The sequence below is a fragment of the Oncorhynchus gorbuscha genome, linkage group LG21 (assembly GCF_021184085.1).
Source record: "Oncorhynchus gorbuscha isolate QuinsamMale2020 ecotype Even-year linkage group LG21, OgorEven_v1.0, whole genome shotgun sequence".
In the NCBI taxonomy this organism is placed as follows: Eukaryota; Metazoa; Chordata; class Actinopteri; order Salmoniformes; family Salmonidae; genus Oncorhynchus; species Oncorhynchus gorbuscha.
Genome location: NC_060193.1, coordinates 10,651,819 through 10,660,570, shown reverse-complemented (window position 1 = coordinate 10,660,570; position 8,752 = coordinate 10,651,819). Strand labels below are relative to the sequence as shown.

The following is an 8,752-nucleotide window of genomic DNA, read 5'->3' as shown; positions in this document are numbered from 1 at the left end:
AGGTAGAGGGAGAGAGAGAAGTGTATATGTAGAGGAGGAAGAGCAAGAGATAGATATAGAGGATGGAGAGATAAAGAGGGAGAGATAGATATAGAGAGACATAGAGGAGGGAGAGAGAGAGAGAGAGAGAGGAGGGAGAGAGAGGTGTATGTGCAGAGGAGGCTGAGGGAGAGAGTGGTAGAGGGGGAGAGAAAGAGGTGTATATGTAGAGGAGGAAGAGCAAGAGATAGATATAGAGAGGGAGAGAGAGAGGAGAGATAGAGAGAGATAGAGGAGAGATAGAGAGAGGTGTATGTGCAGAGGAGGCTGAGGGAGAGAGAGGTAGAGGAGGGAGAGAGAGAGGTGTATATGTAGAGGAGGAAGAGCAATAGATAGATATAGAGGATGGAGAGATAGAGGGAGAGAGATATATATATATATATAGAGAGAGAGAGAGAGAGAGGAGGGAGAGGAGAGATGGGGACAGAGAGAGAGGTGTATGTGCAGAGGTGGCTGAGGGAGAGAGAGGTAGAGGTGGGAGAGAGAGAGGTGTATATGTAGAGGAGGAAGAGCAAGAGATAGATATGGAGGGATAAAGAGGGAGAGAGAGATAGAGGAGGGAGAGAGATCTAGAGGAGGGAGAGAGGTGTATATGCAGAGAAGGGTGAGGGAGAGAGAAGTAGATGTGGGAGATATATAGGAGAGAGAGAAAGAATGGATGAAGAGAGAGAGGTGGAAAGAAAGGGGAGAGATGGAGGAGGGAGAGAGAGAGAGATGTGGAATAAAAGGGGTGAGAGAGGTAGAAATAAAGGGGGGAGAGAGGGAAAGATAGAGAGGAAAAGTAGAGAGAGATCAAGAGGCCAAATCATGTAATAGTTTCTAAGTCAACTGAAGATGAGTAGCAGTTTCCTTTTTTCAGTTTCCTTCTCCTTATCTAAGCAGTTCCTCGCTCTGTCGCTCCTTGACGTGTGTGTGATAGTGAGAGTGTGTGTGTGTGTTGTGTATACCATCACTGGAAGCTGTCAGTCAGTTGCCGAATGTGATAGTGTGAACTGAAGAGCTTGTCCTTCCTGTGGAAATCTCTCTCTCTCCCTCCTCTACCTCTCTCTCTCCCTCCTCTACCTCTCTCTCTCCCTCTCTCTCTCTCTCCCTCTCTCTCTCTCTCTCTCTCCTCTCTCTCTCTCTCTACCTCTCTCTCTCCTCTACCTCTCTCTCTCCTCTACCTCTCTCTCTCCTCTACCTCTCTCTCTCCTCTACCTCTCTCTCTCCTCTACCTCTCTCTCTCCTCTACCTCTCTCTCTCTCTCCTCTACTCTCTCTCTCTCTCTCTCTACCTCTCTCCTCTCTCTCTCCTCTACCTCTCTCTCTCTCCTCTACCTCTCTCTCTCTCCTCTACCTCTCTCTCTCTCCTCTACCTCTCTCTCTCTCTCCTCTACCTCTCTCTCTCTCTCCTCTACCTCTCTCTCTCTCTCCTCTACCTCTCTCTCTCTCCTCTACCTCTCTCTCTCTCCTCTACCTCTCTCTCTCTCCTCTACCTCTCTCTCTCTCTCTCCTCCTCTCCTCCTACCTCTCTCTCCCTCCTCTACCTCACTCTCTCTCCCTCCTCTACCTCTCTCTCCTCTACCTCTCTCTCTCCTCTACCTCTCTCTCTCCTCTACCTCTCTCTCTCCTCTACCTCTACCTCTCTCTCTCTCCTCTACCTCTCTCCCTCTCTCTCTCTCTCGCTCTCTCCTCTACCTTTCTCTCTCTCCTCTACCTTTCTCTCTCTCCTCTACCTCTCTCTCCCTCCTCTACCTCTCTCTCCCTCCTCTACCTCTCTCTCTCCTCTACCTCTCTCTCTCCCTCCCTCAGTGTAAGACAGTGAACAGAGGAGTTTGTAGCATATTCAAAACATTGGCATAACACTTGGTGAAACATTCAGTAAAAGTGAATAGTGTGTTTAACTACTGGAAGAAATAACATGATGAAGGAAGAGATATCCTAACCAGATAGGGTTTTTATCTCCCTGGAGAAAACCTGTTTAACTATTGGGAGAAATAACATGAAGGAAGAGATAGCCAAACCAGAGAGGGTTTTTATCTCCCTGAAGAAAACCGATCATTTTCCTTTCTCCTGTGACTGGGTAAACAAAGACCTGTGACATCTTGCCATGCAGCAGGAGCTCCTTCAACGTGACTCCCACTGACCTCCCGTTAATGGTTTATATTTGTGTCTGTTGCTCAACTGTCAAAACAGCTGACACAACAATGTGACACAACAATGTGACACAACAATGTGACACAACAATGCAGTGAGTCATAAGAGTGTTGACCATTGAGTTACCACGGCAACATCTCTGTACTGTGGTTGACTACTGTTATGTTACGTCTGTGTTATAATTGTCAAATCAATCAACTGTTATTTGTCATGTGTAGCGAATACAACAGGTGTAGGTAGACCTTACCGTTAAATGCTTATTTACAAGCCCCTAACCAACAATGACGTTTTTTTTTAAGTAAGAAAATATTCGCTTTAAAAATATATATACTTTAAACTATCAAATATAAACTCCCAGTAATTGATTTGGTATTTACCAACATTTCGGCATCACTTTACCTTCTTCAGGGTGATTTTAAAAAACTACAAAATAGAATAAAGTGAAGTTTTTTTTAAATAACACAATAAAATAATAATAATGAGGCTATATAGCGGGGGTACCGGTACAGAGTCAATGTGGAGACTATATACAGGGGGTACCGGTACAGAGTCAGTGTGGAGACTATATACAGGGGGTACCGGTACAGAGTCAGTGTGGAGACTATATACAGGGGGTACCGGTACAGAGTCAGTGTGGAGACTATATACAGGGGGTACCGGTACAGAGTCAGTGTGGAGACTATATACAGGGGGTACCGGTACAGAGTCAGTGTGGAGACTATATACAGGGGGTACCGGTACAGAGTCAGTGTGGAGACTATATACAGGGGGTACCGGTACAGAGTCAGTGTGGAGACTATATACAGGGGGTACCGGTACAGAGTCAGTGTGGAGACTATATACAGGGGGTACCGGTACAGAGTCAGTGTGGAGACTATATACAGGGGGTACCGGTACAGAGTCAGTGTGGAGACTATATACAGGGGGTACCGGTACAGAGTCAGTGTGGAGACTATATACAGGGGGTACCGGTACAGAGTCAGTGTGGAGACTATATACAGGGGGTACCGGTACAGAGTCAATGTGGAGACTATATACAGGGGGTACCGGTACAGAGTCAGTGTGGAGGCTATATACAGGGGGTACCGGTACAGAGTCAATGTGGAGACTATATACAGGGGGTACCGGTACAGAGTCAATGTGGAGACTATATACAGGGGGTACCGGTACAGATTCAATGTGGAGGCTATATACAGGGGGTACCGGTACAGAGTCAGTGTGGAGACTATATACAGGGGGTACCGGTACAGAGTCAGTGTGGAGACTATATACAGGGGGTACCGGTACAGAGTCAGTGTGGAGACTATATACAGGGGGTACCGGTACAGAGTCAGTGTGGAGACTATATACAGGGGGTACCGGTACAGAGTCAATATGGAGGCTATATACAGGGGGTACCGGTACAGAGTCAATGTGGAGGCTATATACAGGGGGTACCGGTACAGAGTCAATGTGGAGACTATATACAGGGGGTACCGGTACAGATTCAATGTGGAGGCTATATACAGGGGGTACCGGTACAGAGTTAATGTGGAGACTATATACAGGGGTACCGGTACAGAGTCAATGTGGAGACTATATACAGGGGTACCGGTACAGAGTCAATGTGGAGGCTATATACAGGGGGTACCGGTACTGAGTCAGTGTGGAGGCTATATACAGGGGGTACCGGTACTGAGTCAATGTGGAGGCTATATACAGGGGGTACCGATACAGAGTCAATGTGGAGGCTATATACAGGGGGTACCGATACAGAGTCAATGTGGAGGCTATATAGCAGGGGTACCGGTACTGAGTCAGTGTGGAGGCTATATACAGGGGGTACCGGTACTGAGTCAGTGTGGAGGCTATATAGTGGGGGGTACCGGTACAGAGTCAGTGTGGAGGCTATATACAGGGGGTACCGGTACTGAGTCAATGTGGAGGCTATATAGCAGGGGTACCGGTACAGAGTCAGTGTGGAGGCTATATAGTGGGGGTACCGGTACTGAGTCAATGTGGAGGCTATATAGCGGGGGTACCGGTACAGAGTCAGTGTGGAGGCTATATAGTGGGGGTACCGGTACTGAGTCAGTGTGGAGGCTATATAGTGGGGGTACCGGTACAGAGTCAGTGTGGAGGCTATATAGTGGGGGTACCGGTACAGAGTCAGTGTGGAGGCTATATAGTGGGGGTACCGGTACAGAGTCAGTGTGGAGGCTATATACAGGGGGTACCGGTACTGAGTCAGTGTCATGCTATGTAATGTTATTAGACCAAAACAAAGACGACATTATGAATTGAAAATCTTTGTCATTCATGACAGACATTCCATTCTGCAATTGGAGAGTTGCTGAACTTACAAGTCATTATTGTCATACCAACATAGTAAATCACAAGTGTCCAATCTGAGTCAGTGCCATGGCACTTCACTGTGAGTTACCATGGCACTTCACTGTGAGGCTATGGCACTTCACAGGGGGTACCATGGCACTGTCACTATGAGTTATTAGCCAAAACAAAGCGCATTATGAATTGAGTCTTTGTCATTCATGACAGACATTCCACTGTGAGTTGCCATGGCGCATACCAACATAGTGAATCACATGGCGCTCACTGTGAGTTGCCATGGCGCTTCACTGTGAGTTACCATGGCACTTCACTGTGAGTTGCCATGGCGCTTCACTGTGAGTTGCCATGGCGCTTCACTGTGAGTTGCCATGGCGCTTCACTGTGAGTTGCCATGGCGCTTCACTGTGAGTTGCCATGGCGCTTCACTGTGAGTTGCCATGGCGCTTCACTGTGAGTTGCCATGGCGCTTCACTGAGTTGCCATGGCGCTTCACTGTGAGTTGCCATGGCGTTTCACTGTGAGTTGCCATGGCGCTTCACTGTGAGTTGCCATGGCGCTTCACTGTGAGTTGCCATGGCGCTTCACTGTGAGTTGCCATGGCGCTTCACTGTGAGTTGCCATGGCGCTTCACTGTGAGTTGCCATGGCGCTTCACTGTGAGTCGCCATGGCACTTCACTGTGAGTTGCCATGGCGCTTCACTGTGAGTTGCCATGGCGCTTCACTGTGAGTTGCCATGGCGTTTCACTGTGAGTTGCCATGGCACTTCTATAACCTACTGAGGTTGACCTGTTATTCCACCAGCAGCATCACAGCAAAAGTGTTTCTCTATGTCTGACTGTAGGCATCATGACTGAGGTTCCACTCTCCAACAGAGCTGCTTAACTTACAATATCTTTTTCACAGGAAATACATTTATTCTGTTCTGGGCCATGTGTTCAGTCTCTGGTAGCTGCCTTGGCTTGGTTTGGTTTGGTTTGGCTTGGTTTGGTTTGGCTTGGTTTGGTTTGGCTTGGTTTGGTTTGGCTTGGTTTAGCTGAACTCAAGCCTACAGGGCAGAGCAGAAACAGAGGTCGACAGCCTCAGACAGAACTGCTGTCACTTTTATTAGGTCCCAAATGGCACCCTATTGTGCACTACTTTAGACCTGAGCCCTATTCCCTATATAGTGCACTACTGTTTGTCAGATCCCAATGGCACCCTATTCCCTATATAGTGCACTACTGTTGACCAGAGCCCTATTCCCTATATAGTGCACTACTGTTGACCAGAGCCCTATTCCCTATATTGTGCACTACTGTTGACCAGAACCCTATTCCCTATATAGTGCACTACTGTTGACCAGAGCCCTATTCCCTATATTGTGCACTACTGTTGACCAGAGCCATATTCCCTATATAGTGCACTACTGTTGACCAGAGCCCTATTCCCTATATAGTGCACTACTGTTGACCAGAGCCCTATTCCCTATATAGTGCACTACTGTTGACCAGAGCCCTATTCCCTATATTGTGCACTACTGTTGACCAGAGCCCTATTCCCTATATAGTGCACTACTGTTGACCAGAGCCCTATTCCCTATATAGTGCACTACTGTTGACCAGAGCCCTATTCCCTATATAGTGCACTACTGTTGACCAGAGCCCTATTCCCTATATAGTGCACTACTGTTGACCAGAGCCCTATTCCCTATATAGTGCACTACTGTTGACCAGAGCCCTATTCCCTATATTGTGCACTACTGTTGACCAGAGCCCTATTCCCTATATAGTGCACTACTGTTGACCAGAGCCCTATTCCCTATATAGTGCACTACTGTTGACCAGAGCCCTATTCCCTATATAGTGCACTACTGTTGACCAGAGCCCTATTCCCTATATAGTGCACTACTGTTGACCAGAGCCCTATTCCCTATATAGTGCACTACTGTTGACCAGAGCCCTATTCCCTATATTGTGCACTACTGTTGACCAGAGCCCTATTCCCTATATAGTGCACTACTGTTGACCAGAGCCCTATTCCCTATATAGTGCACTACTGTTGACCAGAGCCCTATTCCCTATATAGTGCACTACTGTTGACCAGAGCCCTATTCCCTATATAGTGCACTACTGTTGACCAGAGCCCTATTCCCTATATTGTGCACTACTGTTGACCAGAGCCCTATTCCCTATATAGTACACTACTGTTGACCATGCGGAATAGGATGCCATTTGGGACACCAAATCGTGCATCGTGTGCTGTGCTTCTATTTCTATTTGAATGAACATCTGTCTGTCATACTGCCCTAGTCACGTTCAGCGGATAAACTATAGAAATCTGTAATCATGCGCGCTGTCGATATTCGCAATAGCCTATAGCTCGTGTCGCACCAAGTGACTTGGCAACAAAGTATACCGGTTGGGTTGCCACTGTGACACAATGTTGTGGCACGCGCAGCGTTTCCAGTGGCCGCTGATGAAGTGTGGCCCATACCTTAAGGAATATAGACAATAGGCTACTGTTTTGTAACATGAGTGGAATATGAGTAGGGTTTAAAAACATAAGTCAAAAGACACAGAGTGAGAAAGCGGGAGAGTCCTATTTTGTAAACAACCGTTGAAAGCTGCAGAATGCACGGTTATGGCTAAGAAACGCACACAAGTGATGTGATCGTGACCCTTTACAGTATAAACATAGCATGATTTCTTTCCTCCACCATGTCCAAGTTACCTCAAACAATAACTGGCGATTATGAATCTCTCCCACACATTCTCAACTAAAAGTTAACCTCAGTGAGTTGAGCTCACTCCTACGGCCACACAAGTTATATAAAATTATAAAGTGTGATTAATTTCTTACTCTTTGGCGGTGGCTTTTTGGAGAGCGCGGTGATGTGCCGTTGTAAACTAATCACCTTGCCCTCGAGCGTTTCCGACCGGAGACAGACAGACACGAGCTCGCCCTCGAGCTCTTCCAAGATGCTGACGGACTGTCGTGATAAATCCGAGAGCTGTCGGAGCACCGAACACAGAGAGAACCCGCACACGTCCACCAAGTCCCCGAAATTCGCATTTGGCCTCTTCGTGTCGTTTCTACAGACATCCTTGGGAACTAGCGTGCGCTTGTAGAAGGGCATTTTCCTTCCACACGCGCAAACCCAGTCGAAATATGATCCTCCTTCTAAAGAAGCGTGTAATCCGTGCGGCAACCTCTGTTATTGTTTTTGAAGAGAAGCCGTAGTAAGAGTTGTTGCGAGTCCAGTGCGTTAATTTTTTTTTGCATTGTGATTGACTGTCCACGACGCGGTGCTCTCCGCCTCAGCACACCAGTATGGGCTAGGGTTGTTTGTCTCTGGTCTTCCCGAAGCGAAACCTGCTGCGGGGAGGAGGAAGAGGAATCAAATCCTCTGGTCTGATCTGAGGACAGCAAGACGTCACCCGACCGCGCACGTTGCAAAGATACTCTGGAATTTGAGACTATGTAAGCTATTTGACTGATTAACTAAACTTTTTAGGCGCCTTTTAACTAATGCCACTTATATAGAGAGGCAACCTCTCCATCTATCTCACATCAAGTGCAAGATAGGTCTATGTATCTAAACAAAAATAGGCCTCTATGTAGGCCGAGGCTATATCGCCAATTTGGTCATACTTCCATGATTGAATACAACTAATAACTGGTGCCATCTAAGGAGGTCTTCTCAACATCTCTCCATCACATTCCTGTCTGTCACACACACACGCACTCACTCACTCACTCACCCACGACCATCTGACCCTTATAGATTAAAGAAAACACCAATAAAACCCAGTTGCTCTCTCTCCATTTCTCTCTCTCACCATTTCTCTTTCTCTCTACCCATTTCTCTCTCTCACCATTTATCTCTTTCTCCATTTCTCTCTCTCTCTTGTCACGGCCGTGAAAAGAAGAGGACCAAGGTGCAGCGTGGTGAGCGTACATTTTCTCTTTATTTGGAAAATGACGCCCGAACAAAACAATACAAACACTACAAAAACAAACCGTGAAGCTAAAGGATATGTGCCTTAAACAAAGCCAACTTCCCACCAACACAGGTGGAAAAAAGGGCTACCTAAGTATGGTTCTCAATCTGAGACAACGATAGACAGCTGGCCAAAACCCGGCCAAAACAAAGAAATACAAATAATAGAGTATAGAATACTCACCCCAAATCACACCCTGACCAAACCAAAATAGAGACATAAACAGGATCTCTAAGGTTATGGCGTGACAGTACCCCGCCCCCCCA

At 47.0% G+C, this 8,752-nt stretch overlaps 1 protein-coding gene across 1 annotated transcript in view; it reads right to left on the bottom strand.

Moving 5' to 3' along the window:
• Window positions 1-7,830, bottom strand: part of LOC124007763 (NHS-like protein 2) — a 249,719-nt gene extending 241,889 nt beyond the window's left edge. The window contains exon 1 of the mRNA XM_046318497.1: window positions 7,345-7,830. Within this exon, the coding sequence (XP_046174453.1) occupies window positions 7,345-7,621 (277 nt within the window). The 5' untranslated portion in view covers window positions 7,622-7,830. The remainder of the gene's footprint in view (window positions 1-7,344) is intronic.
• Window positions 7,831-8,752: the final 922 nt, after the last annotated feature.